At 38.5% G+C, this 25,373-nt stretch overlaps 1 protein-coding gene across 7 annotated transcripts in view; it reads left to right on the top strand.

The window, feature by feature from the left end:
- ZNF366 (zinc finger protein 366) overlaps nt 1-24,258 on the top strand; it is a 33,163-nt gene extending 8,905 nt beyond the window's left edge. For 2 of the 7 annotated variants that reach the window (XM_027671435.1, XM_027671436.1), the window contains exons 2-6: nt 6,661-6,730; nt 11,655-12,983; nt 15,079-15,270; nt 20,912-21,086; nt 22,419-24,258. In XM_027671435.1, the coding sequence (XP_027527236.1) occupies nt 11,685-12,983; nt 15,079-15,270; nt 20,912-21,086; nt 22,419-22,954 (2,202 nt within the window). In that variant the 5' untranslated portion in view covers nt 6,661-6,730; nt 11,655-11,684 and the 3' untranslated portion in view covers nt 22,955-24,258. Of the gene's footprint in view, nt 1-1,322; nt 1,659-1,824; nt 1,898-6,660; nt 6,731-11,654; nt 12,984-15,078; nt 15,271-20,911; nt 21,087-22,418 lie in introns of those variants that run through there. The other 5 variants (XM_027671441.1, XM_027671442.1, XM_027671437.1 and 2 more) reach the window with 4 other exon arrangements.
- The last annotated feature ends 1,115 nt before the right edge of the window (nt 24,259-25,373 follow it).

The raw sequence follows: 25,373 nt of genomic DNA, 5'->3' as shown, positions 1-25,373 counted from the left end.
CAAATTCAGGGCAAAATATAACAGTCAAAAGATGGGAGACTTTGATTCATTTCCCTCCTCCTTCCTGATGAGTTTGGTCACACATCTCTATTCTCTTAAGGGAGTGTCCTAGCTAAAGCCTGTGAGGGCGACCCTGGTCATCTTTGGCGGGAGCTGGACCTTTAGACACATAAAAGTGCAAGTGCCAAGGGGTGGGGAGCAGAGAGAGGTCAAATGTTTTTTTTGAGTGCTGCAAACTCCATGGCTTTAGAGATAGGTCTGCTCTGTTCCCAGGTGTCACTTCTTCAGGTTTATTGAAAGTTTAAGGCACTTCACCATCCTGAGTGGTTGCATTTATAGCTTGCCTATGGTATCAGGTTCTTCCAGTTCATTCTGCCCTGTAACCCCTTCTCTGCAGTGCTAAAACTCCAGAAGAAGGGACTGAGGATCCAGTATGGGTGAGTGAAATTTCTTTAGGTACATCCTCATTCTAAACTCAGACCTGCACTTATTTCCTGGAGAACAGCTCTTGGCACTCAGCCTTTCTTTTCTGTTTTATTTTCAAAACAGGTGTAATTAGTCTGGAGTAATTAGTCTAATACAATTTCTTCTTGACATGAACGTAAGGGCACTTTCAAATGCAGCCCAGTGCCACACACCTATCAGCCTGCTTGAGGCAGTAGTTCACCCTTGCATATCCTCCAAATTTCTATTCAGAATATGAATACATTTTTCTTTCCGGTTTTTGGGATGGTGGGGGGGAAACAAAGGAAAAGGAGAGGAATTATACATTTAAGAACCCTTACTAATAGAGACTCTGTAGTTGAACTGTTACCAGCAAAAACGATCCATCTTTACAGTGACAAAATAATGGTTTCTAAAGATGGGGCAAATGAAGTAGGAGAGTGCTGCTGTTCAGAGAGTTGCTAGGGAGATGGAAAGCGAGGCATAAGTGAAATAACCTACAGTATGCATGGGCTTCAGTTGACTTTAAGATAAAAAAATAGAAGTGCTTCAGGGAAAGGTAGATTGAGAAGAATGTATGTGGGCATATCATCTCCTGCACAGTGCAGCTGTCAGTGCCTGGGCTCCTCTCTAAATCTTGGAGGTACAGGACTTTCCATCAAACCGCTGAGAGGTATGTCACTTCCCCAGAACACAGTACCTAACTCTGTATGTCTCTCAGCTCACAAGAAACAGTTCTTTGCGTTTTTATCTTAAATAACTTTTATCCATATCCATGCTTCATTGAATAAGAAAAAGTCAGAATGCATCATCTTTGGTTCAGGAAAGCACTGAGCCACAGATCTGAGAACCTGCCTGAAGACCATGCTGGAAAGTTGACATGACACTATGTCCTGTGCCTTGTATTCTTCACAAGACCAAGATTTTGAGTTAGCTACACTGCTAGCCTGAGCTGATATATATGGTTTTACATCCTCCTGTGCCTTACCAGCTGCTCTGTTTCAGGATACACTTAGCAGGTTTCTGTGGAGGAACAGAGAAAGACAAGAGTTTGGGCCAGAGCCCACCCTGCTGTGGGTAGAGATGGGGCAGGGCTGTACTGTGAACCCAGAGAGAGAGATCTGCCAGTGAACAGCTATTCCCCCTCCCGCTTCCTCCCCACTCTAAAGCAGCCTTGAGTTCCATGATGGTACCAGCAAATCAAGAAGATGGAGGTGCTTAGCTGAGGACAAATAATCTTTGTCCCCGACACACTTTTAGATCAGATGATTTGCTCTGCCTTGTAGGCTCCCATCATGTGTAGCTGTGGTTTGGTGTGACTTTGTGTAAACAGCTAGCACTTCAGAGGCTGTGGACTTAAACATCCACTTTGTTACGCAGGTTGTCTGTGTGTTGCCGACCCTTTTAGCAAAGAGAATAGAGTGAACAACAAATGAAATACAGAAGAAAAGAGGTAAGGACATATAAGAGAAGAACTAAGAAAACTCATAAAGAGGAAGAAAAAAAAAAAGAAAAAAAAAGAGAAAGGAGGATAAGAAGAAGAGAAATAAAGAACCAAAACAGCAGTGAGCCTAAACTGTACTCAAAACCCACTTTGTACATATCCAGAAATGACTAGAGAGATCCATGAGGCTAAAGTACTGGTAAAGGCATTACCAGTAAGGCCCTAGAGTAGATGGGCGGTGGTTAGCCCAGCCATTCTGCTCTGAGACCTTCACCCTCTGTCCTGTTAGACAACAGAAGAGTAGTGAGAGTGACAGCAAAGGTTTCCCTAAAGTAAGGACAGAGTGCACATAAAAGCAGTGAGAGGGATAGCAAACCATTTTGCTAAAATGACAACATGGCACTCATAGTGGAGAGAAGAAATACATCTGCAGCTACCTCACTACAGCATCTGGCAATCTTTTTTTTAAAAATCTAATTAATGAAACGATTGAAAAGCAAATTATGCCATAAACTACTCTATAAATGTATCTGATACCACAAACAGGGCCCCATCTCTGGCAGCATGGGTAGTGGGACTGCTCCAGACTTTCAGCAGAGTCTAATCTAACCTAATTTAGTCTAATCAAAATCTAATTTAATGCTTTCAATGATTACCAGAACAAAAGTAATCTGTAAGTTATGGGAAAGTGAATGCACATTCATTTTGATACTATTTTAGAGCATTTGCTCTATTATAATGAATACCAACGTAACTATACTCCTGTGATAGTGCTCATAGTGTCTTTTTCTCCAAAATGAGTACAAAACCAAGTTACATGCATATCCAAGATGACTTCAAAATCTACTCTATAGACAGTGCAGCCAAATGAGTATGTTTACTAAACTTCTCTATTTCCCAGCTAAAATAAAACAAAAATTGTGCCAGTTAAAATGTTAAAATTTGGGAATAACAAAGACAATGCAGGGAGGCTATTTCTAGTGTACATTACTCTATATTTCTTTGTATTGATGTCATCTTGCAGACTATATTAATGCAGCTATATTGGATAGGAAGCCCTAAGAGCAAAAGGAATATCTAAAATGCTAGAACTTCAACCATGAAGCAAGAAAGGTGCCAAAATAGTAAATGAAGGACAAAAATTATTTAATAAATAAGGTATCTTTGAAAGTTCATTGCTTGTTTCAGCTGTTTGCTGTGTCATGTTAAGCTGTCAGATTTTTTTAATCAATTAAGTTTCTTTGTTGTGTGATTGTATGATTTACATTAAGCTTGTCTGCAAATGTTACCATCTACTAACTTCTGAGGACATAAATATTTTTTTCATTTGGTTGTGGCATAGATGGGTTCATATCTCACTGGACCATAGAACCCATAACAAAAAAAATTCTAAGAATTACTTTCAGACTTCATTAGAAGTCTTCCCACAAACCTTAATGAGCTCTGATTATGCCCTAAGAAGAATTATAAAGATGATCACTTTACCAAGCATTTACTGAGAAAAAAACTCCCACATTTCTTGGTGGAAAGAAGAAGTTTTAACTTGAAGCCTGATACCAGCAGATGAAGGTAATTTCCCAGGGAGAAGTGAAAAGACAGCAAGCTCCTTGGTACTATCATACTAATGTAGGAAGAAAAAACCTGATCTAGTCCACTTCTCATTTTCAGTCATTCCAAGTCATTTTCGTGAACAATTGTTTACTTGTTTTCAATTCTAAGTCTATTAATGATGGTAATCCAAAAAGGGAAGAGGGATATACGTGACAATACTTTTATCTTGATAGTGTTCTCCATTTAAGCAGACATACGTCTCACAGAAAGCATGGGGCGAGAAGCCTTATGTCAGTAGGCAATTATGCAAATGGTTAAATCATGGGCTTCATTTGACACCAGGTCTACATGCATGTGAAAGTGAGAAAACAAGTGTTTGTAGAAGTGGTATAGAAAAAGATTTGACTAAACTCAGTGACTGTTATTTCCAACTCAGGCCTGTTTTTCTAAAGGCTTACACAACATTTGTGTCTCTCTATAATCAGTATCCACAGTTATTGATTCTGGATACTTTCCCTAAATCCATATTTATTTTTACAAGGTAGTCCAAAGTTTTGTCTTCTCCCATCTCCAGACTGAGGCAAAAAAAGTACTCTCTTAATTTAAAATGTAAATAATATTTTAGGTTAGCTTCATAAAAACTTCAAGGCTGATTTGCGTATGTTAACATATATTCAGTTTATATATAATATGCACACAGTTTATATACTCAGATAGAATGTATTAACATACACTCAGTATATGTTAATAGAGTCAATTTTTCAAAGTGGTGTGCTTGAAACATGGATATTTACGCATGGAGAACACGGATAGAAAATACACCTTGCACGGACTTCTTTAAAGAATAGGACGGTAAGGCTGACACTGATTTTAGAGAAGTTCTCTTGTGGGTTTGAACACAATCTTTTACCTTCTGTCTGGAAGGATTCATGCTGCCATTGAAGGAAAATAGCAAGGAAAATTGTAAGGAGGGATCAGATGTGTAATAAGTGAAAATACTTGATTACCAGTAATGGATATATTCACGTTTGTATAGGTATTTTTGGCATTTTCAAAGTCTGACAAATAGCTCAAAGCAGTCTGTCATTCAGCAGAGAGCACTTTTTCGCTGCTGAAGTGAAATGAATTCATCATAGTAAAGTTTCTTCGTCAGATCCTGAGGCAGATGCAAGTTTTGCATCAATAGTAAATGAGAGAAAACTGTGTAAATAATTTGGTGCTTAGTTCAACAGTTGTATGACTGAATACATTTAAAAACATAATATATTTGGAAGTACAGACTGAGAGCCCATTAAACCTATTGAGATAATGATAATTATCACTGTAATAATGGTTGACAAAAACCAGTGATTGAGAAAACCCTAGATGGTGGTTCAATTAGCCTGAAGCTCACGAACTGCTCAAATTTAGCTCAAGAAATGTAATAGTGTTAAATTTGTCGCTAATCCTTCCCACATCCAACACAAACAGCTGTTAATTTTCATTTTTTCCTTGTAGATGCCAGTATTTCAGTTCTCAAGAGGAGAGCAAACATGCACTGTTACGGGTCATGGTTCTGCAGTCCTACACATTCAATTAAACATGGAACTTCTCTTCCAGTTAAGAGAAGCTTTTTAGCCTATTAAGCCACCTTCAGACTTCCTCCACTTTTGTGTGTTTCACCTTCTTCTGAAAGAACAAATACAAGTGCAAACGTCGTGACAAAGCAAACCATTTCCTTTTGCACATCTTGGCCTCATTCCTGATTTATAACTGTGTTGCCCAAGAGCAAGATCACAACAGTAAAAGGCAGTGTTTAACTTCAAGAAACTTCACAACCTTATATTTTTGTAGCTGGACATATTACTAATCTACAGATAGAAGGCATTTTCATACAGGAAGAAGATTCTTGGTTCTACTGAAGTCTAAAGAAAATTTGCTGTTGACTCCACTACAGAATATTAGCTGGACACTGTAACAATCCTTGTAGAGTGAATAGCAGCATTTGCATACTTTTTAAAATCCTTTGTCTGTAGAAGTGAGCGAACATGAGAAAGTAAATGGTGATTCATATTCTGTATGAAACTCTCTTCCTCTTTCATGGAAATTAACAACATTATTAGCTGCTGCATAGATATTTTATTTTGGAAATACCTCAACAACTATCTGAACTCACTGTCACATTTCTTTCGTTGTTTTGAAAGGACAGGAAGAGACAATTTGTGGTTCTATTTTTCAAACTAGTGTATTTCCAAATATATTTTTTTACATAAAGAAAGAAACTGTGAGGATGCTTGTCTCTTCTAAAGAAATTGACTTTTTAGTAAGCTCTGGAGGGCTAGGTTTTTTGGGGGGAATGTTATATTTCAGTGACAATACAGCATGAAAATCTCTGTCTCAGTGAGTTTTCCAGACCAAATTTTCAAAACCTAGGAGCTGAAATATTATTGATGAAAGCTAGAATTTTTAATGACCATCCAATATTTAGAATCACACTACATAGCACTACATTTTAAATATGACGTTCTGTAGAAAGAAGGATACTTTAAAGTGCTTGTCTAAGAAACAAGTACTTTATAGAAGGCTCCTAGGGGATATTTAAATATAAAAATATTTAAATAATAATAAAAAAATAAATTCACCCCCCCTCCTAATTTTTTGTTGAGTATTAAAATGAGAGCAGCTACTGCACAGTTATATAGAAAAAAAGTATTGGGAAACTATTAAAAACTTTGAAGTTCTCTACTGAAATTATTTAAAGAAGAGGGACTCTCCTCTTATATCACAGAATATTCTGACTTGAAAGAGACACACAAGGAATGTTGAGTCCAAAGTGAATGGCCCATACAGAGATCAAATTCACAACCTTGCTGTTAGTAGCACTATGCTCTAACCAACTGAGCTAATCTTAGTCTTTCTGTTCCTTAACTACTTCTTGCATGGTGGTCACATCTGTCATCTCTTCTATAGTTTCATCTGGACTCATGTTTTTATGGAATTCAGTTCTGGATAAGGTTAAGATCACAGCTCCCTTCAAATTAGCAAGGTTTTGCTGCCAGAATGAAAGAATAAAGAATTAATTTATACATTATAGGTGTTGGCAGATTCAAGGGGGAAAATAAAGCAGTAGGGCGATCCATATATATAGACTTCCCCTTTCCTTTTGAGTGCTCTTGTGTTGGATTATATAGCACCTCTGTGATTGTGCTGGTCACTGACTATTTAAACACTTTCCTTTGTAGGCTTGGTCCTGTGATGCATGTAGCTGTGGACAGTGAAATCAACCCCTATGCTCAGTGAAAGCACTGAAAGGTTAGTAGCACAAGGAAATTATTTCTTTCTAGTAGTTTCAAGGAGTTCTGCAGCCTCTGCCATAACTGTGTGTTCCAGAAAGAATGAAACTTTGCACAAAACTGACTGCGGAAGAAGGGAGTAATGGGCAGACAAGAGACAAGAGAGCAATTAGACACAACTCACTGTCAGTTCTGTGTATTTTTGGGAGCATTTCAATAATCCACAAAAGCAGTAAATAACATAGCTGTTTCTCAATTGCTACAGGCCTTTTGAAGAATGTTATACTCATATTACTAGGAAAAAATGAGATACACAAGTTGAAAGATATTTAAGGGACAGACCCTGGAAGGAAATATTTTGGTCTACAAGCATATTTTATGTTCAAATTGTGTGAGTTTAACTTTGTTAAAAATGATTTTTAAAGTATTTTTTTTTCTTGTGGAAAGAAGTGAAGAATTTTTCAGTATTCAGGGGATTCCCTTGCCTTTCTCCAAAAATTTTCAAGATCTAACTGTTCCTTATTTTGATCAGGGAGTTAGGATGACAAGGAAAGAGTAGAATGAACAGTTGATCAAAGTCCTCTCTGATTGAACATACACACATATATATTACATATGTATGCGTACACACAAATATAGGTGTGCAGCTTTGGGTGCCACAATATAAGAAGGATATAAAGCTATTAAAGAGTGCCCAAAAGAGGTCTATAAAGATGGTGACAGGCCTTGGGGGAAGCCTGATGAAGAGTGGCTGAGGTCATTTTATTTGTTCACCCTGAAGACAAGAAGACTGAAGGGAGACCTCATTGCAGTCTACAGCTTCCTAGTAAGGGGAAGAGGAGGGGCAAACACTGATCTCTTCTCTGTGGTGACTATTAACAGGACCCAAGGGATTGGCATGAAGTTTTGTCAGGGGAGGTTTAGATTGGATATTAGAAAAAGGTTCTTCACCCCTATGGGTGGGCACTGGAACGGGCTCCCCAGGCAAGTGGTCACAGCACTAAGTCTGTTCAAGAAGTGTTTGAACAATACTTTCAGGCACATCATGTGATTCTTGGGGTGCAGGACCAGGAGTTGGACTCGATTCTTGTGGGGCCCTTCCAAATAGGATGTTTTATGATTCTATGATTCTATATTGTGTACATATATGTACGCTATTTCCAGTCAGTGAGCTAGAAACTGAAAATCAAATTATGGTATAATTATTAGATACTTGTCCAACATGTAACAATTTTTTAATCTTTTTCCTCTATTTGATGTATTTTTTGAATCGTAGGTTTAGAGATCCTTCAATTTTTGCTTCAATTAATACCCCCTCTTTGTGTATTGTTTGATCCTTTTGTCTAAATTTTCTGTCTTAAAGTTTTGTCACTGAGCCTTTAGCTTCACACTTTTTCTCAAAGATAATTCCACAGTCTATTCCTTCTAAAAAAACAATGTGCTTGCAAGAAGTTTTTTAAGATGCCTTCTCTTCCCCATGGCTTAACTAGGTCACAGAGATCTGCTTTTATCTATCTTTAGAAGAAGGTTTATCAAGCATGGAGCTTCCTGAAAAAGAAATAGGAGTGTATATAGTACTCCATTCACCTTCGTACTCTCCACCCAGCATTTCCAAGAATGATGTTATAAATAGCATCAACATGTCACAGATGATAGAGGGAAAATGTGTCTAGTTTTCCAGCCTAATCTCTGCCTGGTTGGCTAGATACATGTACACAAACACACACACATTCAAATAAGTGCATCCCTCAGGAGGATTACAAGGATGTCATGAGGTTATGCAAGGAGAAAATTGGAAGGGTCAAAGCTCAGCTAGAACTTAATTTGGCTACTGCCACAAAAGACAACTAAAAATATTTCTGTAAATACATTCACACCAAAAAGTGAGCTGAACAAAGTCTTCATTCTTTACTGGATGTGAGGTGAAACATGGCACCAAAGGGTGAAGAAAAGGCTGAGGTACTCTGTGCCTTCTTTGCTTCAGTCTTTAATAGTCAGACCAGTTGTTCTCAGGGTACCCAGGACTCTGAGCTGGAAGACAGGGACAGAGAGCAGAATGAAGTCCCCATAATCCAAGGGGAAATTGTCAGCAACCTGCTACACCACTTAGACCTGTACAAGTCTGTCGTAGGGTATCTGTCGTCAGGTCTTGGTCCGTGGGGGAAGAAAGACGCACGACACACAATAAGGTGATGAGACACAGCAGGGTGATGAGACAGAGAGATGTCAGCCTGCTCAGCGCAGCAGGCAGCCTTTATTGAGATCGCCAACCTCTACTTTCCCACACACACAACATAAACATATTCTCACAAAATCACCCAGGAATTCAGCACCTGCACATTACCAAACAGTATTAACCTTGTACTCTTTATAACTCAAGGCTGTGTCCATGGAAACTATCTAATTAGCTCCACCGCTCCCATGGAACACGGCCTAACTTTTGCAATACCTCAAACCTTTCAAACTTCAATTGCTGGACTGCAACTTCACCCCACACAAGTCTATGGGACTGGATGGGATCTGCCCATGGTCCCAAGGGACCTGGTGAAAATGCTCACTGAGCCATTTTTCATCATTTACTAGCACTTCTGTCTATTTGGGGAGGTCCCAGTTGGCTGGAGGTCATCTACAGGAAGGGCTGGAGAGAGAGTTATGGAGCAGATCATCCTGAGTGCCATCACACAACATGTACAGAGCAACCAGGGGATCAGGCCCATAGGTTTAGGAAAGGCAGGTCCTGCATGACCAGCATGATTTCCTTCTATGACAGGATGACCCAACTAGTGGATGAGGGAAAAGCTGTGAATGCTGTCTTCCTGAACTTAGTAAAGCTTTTGATGCCATTTCCCACAGCATTCTCTTGGAGAAATTAGCTTCTCATGGCTTGGACAGGTGCACCATTTCCTGGGTTAAAAAAGAGTCAGGGTGTCCAGGCCCAGAGAATGGTGTTGGATGCAGTTACATCCAGCTGGCAACTGGTCACCAGTGGTTTTTACCAGGGCTCAGTGCTTTGTCCAGCCCTGTTTAGTATCTATATTGATGATCTGAATGAGGCACTCCAGTGCACCCTCAGTACATTTGCTAAGTTGTATGGGAGTGTTGATTTGCTGGAGAGTAGGAAGGATCTGCAGAGGAATCTGAACAGGTTGGATTGTTGGGCTGAGGCCAATGGGGTGAGGTACAAAAAGACCAAGTGCTGGGTCCTGCACTTGGGTCACAACAACCCCAGGCAGCGCTACAGGCTGGAGACAGAGTGGCTGGAAAGACACCCAGCAAAAAAGGATCTCGGGGTGCTGGTCACCCGTGGCTGAACATGATCCAGCAGTGTGCCCAGGTAGCCAAGAAGGCCAATGGCATCCTGGCTTGTACCAACATAGTGTGGCCAGCAGGACCAGGGCAGCGATTGTTCCTCTGTCCTCGGGACTGGTGAGGCCCCACCTCAAATCCTGTGTTCAGTTTTGGCCACTCATTAGAAGAAGCACCTCCTGGAGCTGGAGCTTGTCCAGAGAAGTAAAATAATGGTGGGTCTGGAGCACAAGTCTGAGGAGGAGTGCCTGAGGAGTCTGGGGTTTTTTAACCTGTAGAGAAGGAGGCTCAGAGGAGACCTTATCACTTTCTACAACTACCCGAAATGAGTGAGTGAGATGTGGCTTGGCCTCTTCTTCCAAGTAACAAGCCTTTGGATGAGAGAAAACGGCCTCAAATTGGTCCAGGAGAGGTTTAGATTGGATGTTAGGAAAAAACCTCTTCATGTAAAAAGCGGTCAAGAACCAGACCAAGCTGCCCAAGGAAGTGGTTGAGTCACCATCCCTGGAGGTATTTAAAAGATGTAGACATTGGTGCTTAGGGGCATGTTTTAGTGATCGACTTGGCAGTGCAGAGTTAATGGTTGGACCTCACGATTTTAAAGGTCTTTTCTAAAATAAAGGATTCCATGATTCTATGATTCTAAAAAGCCAAGGGAAAAGGTAGCAGGCTTATTTAAGATGAACCAAAATTTATAACCAATGTTTTAGCTGAACCCCAAATCCAGAAAAAGACATCTGTATAATCAGCGGGATATAAAATTTTGCCAGAAGAAAATTATTAATCTGCCTCATCACATTGTATCACTAGAAAAGCTCAGAGCATTCTTAGTTGTCAATTACTGTGGAGTTTGTTGATATTAATTCTATATTTGGTTTTATAGTGGAGATTTTGTCCACCTGTTTAGAAACAAAAAAAACCCTATTAAACTGAATGTAATTTGGAGAGTTGTCAAATGTCTTTCCTCCCCCTAATCTGCCAGGTAAATATCTCTGGGATTAAAACAAAGAAAATAAATTAATCTCCGCCTTCTTATTACAATACAAAGTGAGAGAAGTCAGGAAACACAGCGCAAAATCTGATGGTACACAGTGTCCTTAGATCACTTGGCCATTGTTTTCTCTCACAGTAGCACATGTTAATGATACAAAGAAGTTTAATATTTTTTGGCTTTGGCTTTTCATGTCACAACCATAATAAATGTCTGCATTGCTGTTTGTATTGCCATATCCTTTAGATGCACCGCCAATTTCTAGAGCCTGTGCATGTACAGCCAAGGACAGAATTTTGCCCACAAACAGCCTGTCTGAATTAAATTAAGCAGAAACACTGCCATACAGATGCAGCTGCAAAGTAGTTGTCATGGTACAGAATATTTATGTTGTAAGGATGTTGTGTGAGTCAAACTTGATTTAAACAACCAAATCTGCTTCAGGAAGACCAAAGCCTTTTTGTTCTTCACTAAGCAACTTAATTCTTCTTCAAAATGCCTTTGTCTTATATAGGTCTAAGACATTCCTGGTTGTATTTAATTAAAAAAACCCAACAACCTTCAAAACAATGAAATAGTCAATAAAATGTTAAACCCAAAAGAACAAGAAGAAATAAAGGGATTTGGGTTTTTTGCTTATTTTAAGGAATTTGGGCCACACAGAAAAAAATCAAGTATGATGAAGAACGAAGAAACGAATTTTAATGTGGACAATACCCAAGCCTCTCCCTTCTCCCGCTGCCTGCAACCACTCAGCCCTGTTAAAAAGCCACACAGAACAACTCCATTTGATGAAGAATTCAGAACGCACCTTTCGCATTTCCGCTATGGTCCTCCTCCTCTTGAAAACATGGAATCTTTCCAGGGGTCCTTGGAAGGAGGGTCTCGGAAACGCAAGAGCATGCCAACAAAAATGCCACCTTCCATCACCCTTGAGGATTCCTCATCACCACCAGACCGACCTGACGATCACAATGACGTAGGCTCTTCCAGTCTCCCCTTGGTGTTCCAACAGCCAGCACAGCCCAAGTACAGCTCCCAGATGATTGACCTCTGCAATTTTGGTTTTCAATTCTACAGAACTCTGGAGCATTTTGGAGCCAAGCACATTAAGCAAGAACCAGTGAAGCCCAACATGGCATGGCCCAGTAGCCCAGCATTCATGCAGGCTCCTTACCCTTATTATCCTAAAGTCCATCCTGGCTTAATGTTTCCTTTCATTGTACCACCAAACTTTCATTTCAGGAACCCCTTTCAAATGAAAAGACCTCCAGAACCACCCTTCAGGAGGGCTGAAGTAAGAGAAAGTGGTGAAAACAAACAGAAAGTTGAAAGAGTAGATGTCAACCTTCAGATAGATGACAGTTACTATGTTGATGTGGGGGGTGAACAGAAACGCTGGCAATGTCCCATGTGTGAGAAGTCCTATACATCCAAATACAATTTGGTCACCCACATCTTGGGGCACAGTGGCATTAAGCCACATGCTTGCACCCGATGTGGCAAGCTTTTCAAGCAGCTGAGCCACTTGCACACGCATATGTTGACGCACCAGGGCACTCGGCCACATAAGTGCCAGGTGTGCCACAAGGCTTTCACTCAAACCAGTCACCTTAAGAGACACATGATGCAACACAGTGACATCAAGCCTTACAACTGCAGGATCTGTGGCAGAGGTTTTGCCTACCCCAGTGAGCTGAAAGCACATGAGTCTAAACATGAGAGTGGCCGAGAGAACATTTGTGTGGAGTGTGGTCTGGACTTTCCAACTCTGGCCCAGCTGAAGAGACACCTAACCACCCACCGTGGCCCTATACAGTACAATTGCACTGAATGTGATAAGACCTTCCAGTACCCAAGTCAGCTGCAAAACCACATGATGAAGCACAAAGACATCCGCCCACATATCTGCACTGAATGTGGCATGGAGTTTGTGCAGCCCCACCACCTGAAACAACACTCCCTCACTCACAAGGTAAGCACGGGTTGCACTGTGGTCCTGCATCTGAAGGTAGCAGGAAGATTACAGGCTACTAAGGTATCTACCTCCTTGGAAAGAGAAGAGACTATACAGCCTCATGTGGCCTTTTGCCAGCTTTTGCCATACTTATGCAGAGCAGAACCCCCAGCACTGCTGGCAGTACTATAATCCAGATATCTCTGTCAGACTTAAGAAAGTACACACAAACCGACTTCATTATAAACAGGAGTTCAATTAAACTACCTGTATTACTTTCCAAAACTGTATTCACATCTCTCTGTTTCTGGCTTCTGTCTTTGGAATGACCTTCTGTAACATAACATAATTTTGCAGAGCTGTATAATAACCACCACCACCCCCTGCCCCCAAAACTTTAAAAGAATTTTTTTACTGAAATCCACTTCTGCTGCTTTGTTCTCTTAATTAGGAACTAGGTGGTTTTGCAGTAGACTGCATCAAAAGAAAGTATATTATTACTCGTTAGACTTTGAAGAACAATTAAAATGAGACAATTTAGAAACAAAAAATCCTCAGAAAAATTCCCCTTTGTGCATACGTTATCCAGAATGCCAGTTAATAGAAATGGACAAGCAGGACCATAATCGCAGCCAATTCATATCAAGTGGCAGTCTTGCCACTGCTGACAATAGTGACAACAGAGTCAGTTTAGGGTAGAAGCAAACTTTGGAGCACTTCCAGAAAGATTGCTTTCAGAAATAGGGAAAATGTAATTGTTCTGTTCAAGAAGCTCGGAAATTGACTGTCCACCTTTACAAAAATATTGTTAAGACAAGACAAACCCCCTCACTTAAAAAAAAATTGCTTCCAGATTTGCATATTTTTCCTTTAAATCTTGAATTTTGGCTTTTATATGCAAAACATTAAAAATACAGAAAGCTACAGCATTTTAGTTTTATAGACATATTTTCTTTTAAAAACCAACAACCTCTACTTCCACATTTGCTTTTTCTTTCCTGCTTAATGATTATAGTTTTTACTTTTCTTGAAGATTCCCTGATCTTTGGATTTACCATGCAAAATTCTACTAATTGAAGACTGTAGTCTCAGGGAATGAAATGTTCCTGCACCTTTACAGAGCTTCTGCTTCTTTGTCCACAGCTGCAGGTGGATTCTGCTATGAACACAGTTTACAGTACTTAGCTCACCAAACCAAGCCTCACATCAGATAAGCAGACACTCAAAGCTGCTGGTGATGTTCACAGTTTTAGCTTTTAAATTAACTGTGAAAATCACTGGCAGTCATTTCATTTCTTTGTGAAGAGAGCCTGCAGGAGGAGTAATTGCTCTCAGCACCTCACTAGTAAATCCCTATTACCTTCAGCAAGTCATACTCAAACTATTAAGATGTTTGGTGGCAAATTCTTTGATTTTCATAATGTCTGAATCACTTTTTGAGAAGCTGACAGTTATACCACACGGGTGTAAAAAGACTGATTTATGCATTTTGTATTGAGTATATGGCATAAAAGGTAATAAAAATGCCCTATAAACCTCAGATAAAAGGAGATCATTCCATTAGGGTTACTGCAAATCCCACTAAGAATAAACATGTTTTTTCCTCTTCTATGAATGTAAAATATTTAATCTTATCTGGTACTATTCCTTGACTACTCCTCCGTTACTTCAGACTATTTCCTATAGCTTTCTGCAGAACAGGATTATGACTTTTTCATAATCCAATGCTGCTCAATTATCAAAGGCAACTACTGCTTTAGTCTTATAACTGGTTAGCTTTTATTCCTGATCAATAGATGTACATATTTGACCAATACTTTACTTAAGGAGCAGGGTAAGACAAGGAAGCACTGACACTGACTGTCTCATTGATTTGTAAACCAACTTCATTATTTCATTAAGCTTATATTTTGGTTTACTTCTCTGCTTCTCAGAACCTTGTAAGAATTTCTCAGGAAAAATTACATTGATACCTGTTACTTGAACAAATGTTAAAAGTGAAATAATTTATTATCTACTTTTCTAATATGGAATGAATAATACATAAACTGCTGTACTGATGACTAAATTATCTAAAAAACTTTCCATCTACAGAATTTTTCTTTTCTTGCAGGGTGTGAAAGAGCACAAATGTGGAATTTGTGGCCGGGAATTTACTCTGCTGGCCAACATGAAGCGACATGTACTGATTCACACCAATATCAGAGCCTACCAATGTCATTTGTGCTTCAAGAGCTTTGTGCAAAAGCAGACTCTCAAGGCCCACATGATTGTTCACTCTGATGTCAAACCCTTTAAATGCAAGGTAAGTGCATTTGGTGACAGAAGCGTTAATCCACAGTATACATCTCTTATATTATCATCTTGTGATACCACGGAATTAGAAAAACAAGACTTGTTAACACATACTGCATTTAAATCAGCATAAAGCATCCTGGTCTTCTTTATTTATCCAGGTTCTTCTTAAGTAGTACAAAATAATAGAATTAAATACCTATGGTTTAGTCCTTTCCCCTTCAACACTAGTAAATTTCATCCTCACATAGTTCTGGTTTTGTTTTGTTTTGTGAGCATTTAAGTGCCACAGAGGTTTGAGGACAAGACAATATCTGACATTTGCTTTGTGCAACCATCCAAACAGAAGTCTAAGTCCTTAATATCTTGAAACACTGACTAAAACCATAAATCAAGTCATGCACCCTGCAGAGGATCATGGAAAAGCAGCAGCCACAACTTCACACAGTGAGGCTATGCAACAGTTCAAGAAAGGAGACAAAAAAACCCACAGCAAAATACAACTGCAGAAGGGATTTGAATGGGCCAAATGTAATTACCAGACTGAAATTCAGGGCAGGACATCAGTATGCTAGCAGAACAACCTCTGACACCATCTGGCTTTTTTATGATCCTTTGCAAACTCCAGTTTGCTGCTTCTCTCCAGTACATTGGAGGCTGACATTCCCTTTACATCCTCTCTTCTCCTCCCTTCCCATAAAAATCTAAGGATTTCTTGACCCTGTTTATCTCTAATATATTCTTTATGAATTATTCATGTTTATATTCTTACTCAGTATTGGACAGTACATAAGTTCCTTTTTGTACCTATATGATTCCTTACTGTAGTCATACCTTGTGAAGTCAAAGGTTGTAGATTTTATTCCCAGTTTAATTTTCTGTAATAAATAATAAAAACAGAGTGGAACATATTACTCAATTTATATATAAGACTGATTTTAAAGCAATTTTTAAAACTCTTTCATCCTACATCTTTATGGAATAGAATATTTTCTTAAAAGGAACATTTCATCAAGAAACAGAGATGTATGAAAAATTTTAAATGGAATTATTTCACTTCAGAAAATGTAGAACTTCAAAATGTCATAGGAATACAAAACATTCTGTACTAATTTTAATAAGAAAATGTAAAAGAAAATCTTTCTGACTTCATCATTTTACTTTGTCATTTTATTTTGAAAAAATAGCAGCAAAGTTTTCTAACTTTGGTGTTTTGTTTTTTCCTAATTTATGTCCTAATTTATGTTATTTAAATGCTATTTTGTATACTTGGGCTTAGATTATTCTATATTGATAGAAGGAATTTTTTACTGAAAAGCTTGGGGAGTTTCATGTCAAGTCTGCTGGAGATTTTCTTTCTTTGAGAACATCTGGAAACATGCCTTTTTGTTCCCGTGTGGTCGAAGTCCTCTTCTGACTCCTCAAATTTCAGAAAAGAAACTCAATAGTTTGATCAGCTGTTGTGGGTGCAGTATGTGGACCCACACAATTTTTTAGGTACGTGCAGATTAGCGGGAAGGTTGTGTTCAGCTGAGTGTTTGATGACGGTAGACTATTAAAACTTGGAGATGGCAATAACTGCAACTGGGAAATAGAGTATTGCTAGAATGTTTTCCAGCCGGTAACAAAAGCTCTGCAGGAACACCTGTTTTTCTTATTTTTTCACTTTTCTGTCCCCACCCAGTGTTCCTAGGAGGAAAGAAACAAGTAAGCCCAGTGAACCTGTTTCTCCTGTGGCTGAAGGGGTATGAATCAATATCAGTGCCCCTGAGAGTGGAGATGGCAGCAACAAGCAAAGGCAGAATCAGGAATTGCTCTTTGTCATTAGGAACATCCTGACATTGCCTCTCTGACAGAGCCCTCAGAACACTCTTGAAAGCAAATATTTCTGGTTGGTACTTGGAGGGTTAAGGCAGTGACCAGATAGCAGCCTTTTGGCACCAAGCTCCTCCTCAGCAGAAGGAAGGATATAGCTGTATGAACAGCCTGCTTAACAATGGCTCACATGTCCCCAGGGAACCGCCTGCAAATAGATTTCATCTTGCTTTCTCTTGTACTTTTCAAAGCTTCCTGTTTTCTCACGGTCCTTTTGGACAGTTTACAGTCATTCTCCCTCTCCCTCTCTCTTTGAGGAAAGGAACACCCTTCTTATGAAGAAAAAAATAAAAGAAGAAGAATGCAAAGGAAAGAGAGCACAGCAGTAGCCTTTCTATTTCACCACATGCAATGGTTTTCTTTACCTTTTTCTCACAGCGAAAGAAAACATGAACTTTCCTATGAGTCTAATCACAGCTAAGCACAGACTATCAGAAGTGAGGGAGTAGCAAATAGTTGTCCCTTCTGTTTCCTCATCCAGTTGCAGCCTGGATCTGTGTTTGATTTCTCTTTGAAGAGTGAACTTCTCTGTAACATTTAAAGTCGTGAGCCCATGTTGCCATGTTTATTTCTGTTAAAGAAAAAAAAGACTGAAGAGTTATGAAGGTGTTACACCAAGTGGTGCAACAGTGCTAATTCTGACTTGTAGAGGAAGGTTCCATGAAATTTACTTGTTTTTAGTGCTGGAGTAATCAGTGTTCCAGACCTCCAATAAAGAATGCAATGGACTTTTTTCCAGCCCAGCCAAATACACTTTGCAGTGGATGTTTTGAACTCTACTTTTTTCCCATCTAAAATCGTGTGTTTTAATCAGGAGTTCAAAACCAAAGAAAATGTGAGAGAGAAGTACTTTGAGAAGAAACAAAACAGGTTGACAAATCTAGAAGTGTGATACTTCATGTGGTATCTTAGGAGCACAAAATCTACCGCTGAACTAACGCAGGATTCTTCTAGCAAACTGTACTGAAGTCCATTTCATCAGCCAGTGCAACAAAGTGTGTTCAGCAGACTTGCAGCTGAGGTCTGTTTCTTCAAGGCTTTAATTTTACCTTGTCTGGAGTAGACAGCCCAACAAAAAATCCACAAGTTCCTGATATCCCAAGTTCTCTTGCATAAAACCACAGCATCTCCCTGAACACTATGGTGCTCTGTAGTGAGTTCTGCTGGACCTCCGTCCCATGCAACTGTCATCTTTCTTACTCTGGTCATCAGGGCTCACAACCCTGTCATGCCACAGAGAAAGAAAATCTTGTACAACCTTCTAGTTTGATATGCAGACTCAGGCTCTTCATTAAGCATTAGCTGTGTACCCCAATTAGCTTTGAGTTGCAGTCTTCCAGCATGTGACCAAAAACCTGCTTTCTTTACCCTGTGGATCATTCATCTAAAAGCTGTCTTGTGCCTTTTGAAAAGGAGCAGTTAAACAAAGACCATGACACAGAAACATCATTCTGAAACACAATATTAATATCTGCAATTCTTTAATTTTCCTGCCACACCTCTCCCTTCTAGTGCCATTTCCTCATGTATCCAGAGGAGATTTCATGGCAAGAACACATTACACAACCCTAAGATATGCCTGACTTTGGGAGATGGAAAAATCTGTCAACTTTATTCAGAGACAAAGAACTTTTTTACTGTAAAGAACTATCCTTTATGAAGTCCCTTTTCTTTTCTTTATGAAGAAAGATAAATAAATATTAACTTCACAGAAGAAAATAAATGCTCCTACTAGATCAGCTTTAATACTCAAGAACCTATAAAGACATGGATTTGCATGAAGTATTCTAGCCACTCGCCTATTCAACTTTATTTCTCTATCTAAACTGGTGGCCAAGGAAAATCAAGACCTAGCTATAGGAAAGAAAGATCTGGTGACAATAAAGGTCAGCCACAACATAAGCAGATAACCAGAAGCCTTCATGTAGCAGGTATTAGAAAGCTATTATTATTGGCATTCTTGTAGCAAGAGTAATATTGACACATTATAGGTTGTTCCAGCAGCTGCCAGGATACAATCAACTGCTGTTATTCCTTGCAAATTTTCTGGGCTCATCAGTACTTTTCCTATTTGTTTCCTCTCAGCACTTTCAAAGTATTTTTTTGGTGCATTCATTTCTCTGAATATAAGCAATCCTACATATTATCTTTGTTTGAATGCAAAGAAGAGATAATACTCTTTCCTAAGTGGATGGATGACCCTTGGAACCAGATATCTTAATTTTAAAAATTAATAATTCATTTCCAGTGGCTTTTTTCCCCCCTCCTACTGTCTTGCTGATAAATTTATTTGCTAGAATGTTCATTTTAGCAAAATTTCAGAGAGAAAATCATGGAAGAAAACATATGCATCTGAAGAAAATATTTATTTTAAAAACAAGTGAATATTTCCAGAATCTTTGTTTTTGTAGCACTGACTCAGCTCTAGTTTTAATTGTAAAACAGTACACCTGCAAAGTTTTTGTATAAATGAACTGATTCAATTTTCCCTCAAGAGACAGTGTAACACAGTACTGTTTCACCAACAATAATTCCATTATCTACATTTCATCCAGGTGTTCCAGGTGATGACTTTCTGAATATGAATCTACAAGTAGCATATCAGATCTTCTACAATATCTAGATAAATAAAATCAGAATTCCCATTATACAAAAAATGTGGTGGAATCTTAGTTATTTATTTTTAGTAATTGTCTGCCAGATGATTACCCTGCTAGATGGAAGTTTCAGTTACTCAGTAATGGTGATTCTGGCTCATAAAGAAATAAAGATAATTTTAAAAAATTAAAATCTGATGGTAGAACCAGTCAGAAAAAAAAAAAGGAGCTGAAGTAGAAAGCAAATACAGAAGTTTGCAGAGGATGGAAATAGCCACTTGAACGTGAATAAAATTATAAATCCTGATAAGGAAAGACCAGAAGGCAAGTAAGACTAGATGCTTGTAATAGTGATGTCAAACTCTCATGTCTTGAGAATACATTTGTTTTGTAAGAGTTCAGACACAAAAGGACTCATCTAGATAAACAACAACAATGAAAAAAAATGACCCTTATTGTTCCATCAAAGGAAAAATTGCAGGATCAATGGCTTGAGCTGGCAGGAACATGCTTCAGGGAAAGCTGAGTCATTCTTGCAGCTTCATGACTGTTTACATTCCAGCTTACTCACCAGAGACATCAAAACACAAAATTTGATAAAAAAATGATAAAGGGATCAGAGAAAAAAGGATGAACAAGAAACAAACTAAAATAAGGAATTGCTTTTTCTAGCTTTAGGCAAAATATGCAGCTGTTTAATTTCCACTTAAGGAGAAGTAATACTCTGTTTGACTGTGTCACAAAAAACCTTAATTGGTTTTATTTTGTGTCTCCATCTCTGCCTGGCATTGTTCTTGATTAAAGGCTAGATTTATAAACTACAAATGAAATGCTTTGCCAGGGCAGAAAGTTATACTTTGAATATCATTCAAATTAAGAGCCTACCAGATTACTCACTTAAGTCTCTCCCCTCCTTACAACACCATTGCCTGGTTTTGGGGAATCCTTGACTGTGTGTCTTGGTCACTAAATTAAAGAAAAACCAGCAGTGCAAAGGGCCCTAGATACTCAAACACATATTCTTGTCTGTAGGATTATTGCCTGGAACTTTCAAAATCACGTTGCAGCCAAAAGCTGCCAAGGCTCAAGTGGAAAAGTGTAGGTCTTACTTCCTTTTAAAATGTTCTCCTAGTAAATACTGATTCAAACTAATAATTTTCATTTTTACTGTTTTTACAGCTATGTGGAAAGGAATTTAACAGAATGCACAATTTAATGGGACACATGCACTTGCATTCGGATAGTAAGCCTTTCAAGTGCCTCTACTGTCCCAGCAAATTCACCTTGAAGGGGAACCTAACCAGACACATGAAAGTCAAACATGGGGTCATGGAAAGAGGATTTCATTCTCAAGGTAATATTTTTCAGAAAGGTTGTTTTCTGTGAGATCTGAAGATGCATATCAGTGAACCCAAATGGGCTGTGTACTACAGATTCACGAACTTGTACCACTGACATTTGATATAAAATGTACAAACATCTTAATGGGTAATGAAATAAGTGTGTTTTTTCTGTAAAGCTCCTGCAGCACCATGCTGGTTAGACAATTACTTGGAATTGGAGATTGCCTAAGAGCTTTTCATTGTACAAGGGGATTCTGCATCCCTTGAGGCTTATCAAACACAAGATAATTTCTAAGGTCTGCCGCTTGCTTATGAACCATTTTAACAAATACAGTCTGTTGCAAAGTAGCATGTGTTATCTCGTGAGACTGCATAGATTCTTCAGAAACTGGATTCAATTACTGAGGGGAAAAAACAAACCAAAGAAAACAAAAGCAAGTAAAGTACTGGCTTTTGTATATATTTACTATCGGGTGAAATCCTCGCCCCAGAACTGTCACTAGTCTTTAATGAAAATGGTCTATGCCTGCAGTATCCCAATCTTCTTCAGTGCCTCCTGGTGCTTGCAGCATATTAGAGTCCACAGTTGCCTCCTGGGTAACATCTATGTTTCCAGTAAGAGGAAAGACACTCTGACAAATATTAAGGCAAATCAGATCCAGGAGTATACACAGATTTACATTACACTGCTCGAAATCATTATTGGTTTATAGTGATTTCCTCAAGCTGAAGCACTATCTAGTCCATAGAGCTTTTCATTTAATTGGTTTCTCAGTGGATGAAAGGAAAAATTAAGGAGAGTGGAGATCACAGACTGCTGAGACTTCATTGTCTTTTCATTCTTAAAGTATTAACTTTGAATTGGAGTGTCCAGAGAACAACTACATTAACACAATTTCAGTATCTTCCACTCCTATGGAAAAATAATATATAAAACCTGAACGTGGATTATGGACTGTGATGCTTTAGATCATAGCTTTCATTTAAAAAAGAATAGGAAGGAGAAAGTGGATATGTTCGCTGGTAAAAAATAGATTATAAAAGGACAGACCATTTCACTTTTTTTCCTAGCTGCCTCATCAAGAGTCTGGCATGTATAATACAATGTTTTGCGTGTCCTGACCTGTCTGTGAAGTGTATAGAATAGCACTCCTTTTTGCAGCATCTCAAAGGAGATGCTATGAGATGCAAATTGTGTAGTACTTGGAGGTAGCCGGATGGAAGACAAAGGTAAAGTATGAACTAAAAGGCCACCTCAGAATCTGTTTTTTAGCCATGTATCAAGTAGTAAAATTTCCGATATATAAATTTTTCCTCTTCTCCTCCCCTCAAACCACTGCAAGGTCTTGGAAGAGGAAGAATTGCTCTGTCCCAGACAAATGTCTTGAGAAGTTTGGAACAGGAAGAGCCCTTTGATCTTTCCCAGAAAAGCCAAGGGAAGGGAATCTCATTTCATTCTGATGGCGAGAGTGCCAAGGGAAGCTCATGCCAGGAAGAAGAGGAAGACAACTGCTATGAGGCAGAGCGGTACAGCCCTGTCATGTATCATCATGATGACAACAAGCTGTATGTGGCTCAAGATCTCTCTGGCAAACCTGAGTCCATGATGAAGGACTTCAGAGAGTCCTACTGCAACGAGAAGGAAGAAGTGCTAAGTGAGGGAGGACTGAGGAAGAGAATAGGAAATTCAGACAAAGAGGAGAGCCAAGGAGAGGGAGATCTTGCAAACAACAAAGAACGTCTCAGCTTTAGATCCTTTGAAAAGGCCAGAATTGGCCACTCTCTCTCTGATTACTTGTATTTCAAGCACAGGAACAAGAGTTTGAAAGAATTGCTGGAAAGAAAAATGGAAAAACAAACAATGCTTATAGGCATGTAAAATGGACACTTTGAAACAGCTGGAAAATGGGAACCAGAGAGCTTTTAACATGAACTGTAATTTACCAAGACTTGGAATTCTGTAGTAGTCTTTAGAAATAAACAAGCCAAATAGATAAAAATAACTTAGTGTAAAACACATACATTAAGAGTCACTGAGAGATGCAATAGATATTGAACAATAACACTTTTATATTTATCCATTTGATGTAAAAGCAAACAATGGGTTAGGTACAGAAGTTTATTTTCTATTATATGGGGATAGATACTTACATACAATTTTCTAGTTAGCAGAAAGCAACATACTTTAGCATCTGATTTATTGTCTGACTAGATATATATGAGCGCTTCTAGCCATATGTCTCAAAAACATCTGAAAATACTAAATATTTCACATTATAAGCCAGAGTACTATTAAATGTGACACGCATGAAAATGCTGTCAACATTTGGAACTAACATAGTCTAAATATTTGATTTACTGAAGTGACTCTTAATTCAATCACTTATAGTAAGAACTGGTAAAGAAATTAAGAAGAAATACTAATGTCTTGGGAGGCAGTGAAGGGCAACTCTGTAAGGCTTTGAAAGGACTGAAGTTTATTACAAAAGCTCTTCCTCTGGCACAAGGAATGTTCATGTTTTGTTTCAGTCAGTAAGAGAGTATTCAGTAATTCTTCAAGTGAAATAGCATAGACTGTGTTGACATTTCATTCTACTGCCTGCTCAGACCAATACATCTAACGGGCAGTAGCAGCATGCAGCGTTCACAATCTTGCTATAGTTACACATAAAGAAATATGAGTAATTGCACTGAAAAAAATATGCAGTTTTACCATTTATCTCTTCATTTTTTCATGACTAGGAAGAATAACTTTGAAATACACAGGTCCGATCAATTTTTATTTTAGAAGGTAAAAATAACCCTTACAGGACAAGCAGTACCTCACAGAGTAAAACTGGTTTTCGAATTCCTTTTATTGGAGGCAGAAATTTTCCCTTATCAACGTGTCTTGAGGAGGCGCCCGGCCTTTCAGAAGAATTAACTTACACTGTTTTTACCGAGTCACACCCAGCTTTTCATCCTCTGATTCCCATACAATTACATGTTCATAACAAAGATGCTTAAAGCATATTCCATTCAACTTTTCATTATTTGCATGAATAGTTTGGCCAGGGTATTAATTTCTGCATCTTCAAGATAGAAAACAAACAGCCTTGCACCATGCTATTCCTTATGAAGAAATAAAAATTTAGTAAAGCATAAAATTTGTCTTATGTACCTCCCACATCCCAGCTTAAAAGGTTAAAAAATATATATATATATATATATATATATATATATATATATGGTACATCTCTTCCAAATATGGCTGCCTTTTTCACTTACCTACCAAGTTCTTGATTTGAAATACATTGCTATCGTGTTCAACATATAGCAAGATATAATTAAATACAGCCATATAGTTGTGGTTTGCTAAGACTACAGTCAAGTAGCTGCAGCTCTCTGTCACTATAAGAAAATACACACCTTTCAGACTAATGATTCTCACACCTACCAGTTAATCAGCATTCACAGGGCAGAAGTCTTTATTCCTTGAATAAAACTGGATTTGTGTAGTCCAAGGTTGGAGAAGGTGGTTTCATTTTCCAAGGCTCAAACATGGCATAATAAATATTCTGAATGAAGATCAGAAAAAGCTGTTGATAAAAGAAACTGTAACATACAAGTGATTCTTCTAAATGCAATTAACTTACATAATTACTACTGATGTGCATTCTTTTTAAAATATAAAGGGTATGCCAAATTGATGTGGAATGTAGGTCAGTTTAAACCTAGAATTAAAGAAGACTTTGAAAACTGAGTGTATTTCAGTTATAAATAGCCATGCTTTTTCAGGAATGAACTGTTTTACCATATACACACTTCCTTGCCGCAACTGTAAGATGACATCTCTTGAAAAAGGAGCCATCCTTCTTTCAAGGAAGATATTGTGGTCACGCAGAAGACACTGAAAAAATTTTTTTCATTATTCTGAAAAAATTTCAGAATAATGAGTGTAACTGCATTCTTTCTTAGACTATAGGGGAAAAATTCAGCGTAGTCTAGGAGATAGTCCCTTAGAAATGGGAACAACTCCTTCAGTTACCTTCTTGGCACTATCTTGTCTCTGTCAGAATAAAGCTCCCATTTGAGAATGTATACAGCCAAAAGCTGTGAGTCACTGAGTCTTAAAATTGTTTCTGTCTCAGTGGTGTAGTTTCCAGCTATGCACGATTCCAGATCAGTCCACTCCGCTTTTGCAGCCATATTAGCTCTCATGATAGGAAGAACAAGCAAGGAATCAGAAATCTCTTTGCAATTTCTAGAATGGTAATCATGCAGATGGTGGTAAAATCATGCAGATGTGGTGGGTAAAG

This window comes from Neopelma chrysocephalum, unplaced genomic scaffold (genome assembly GCF_003984885.1).
Source record: "Neopelma chrysocephalum unplaced genomic scaffold, ASM398488v2 Primary Assembly neopelma1_97102, whole genome shotgun sequence".
Classification (NCBI taxonomy): Eukaryota; Metazoa; Chordata; class Aves; order Passeriformes; family Pipridae; genus Neopelma; species Neopelma chrysocephalum.
The sequence above is the reverse complement of the archived record's forward strand: the minus strand, read 5'-3'. Positions and strand labels throughout refer to the sequence as shown.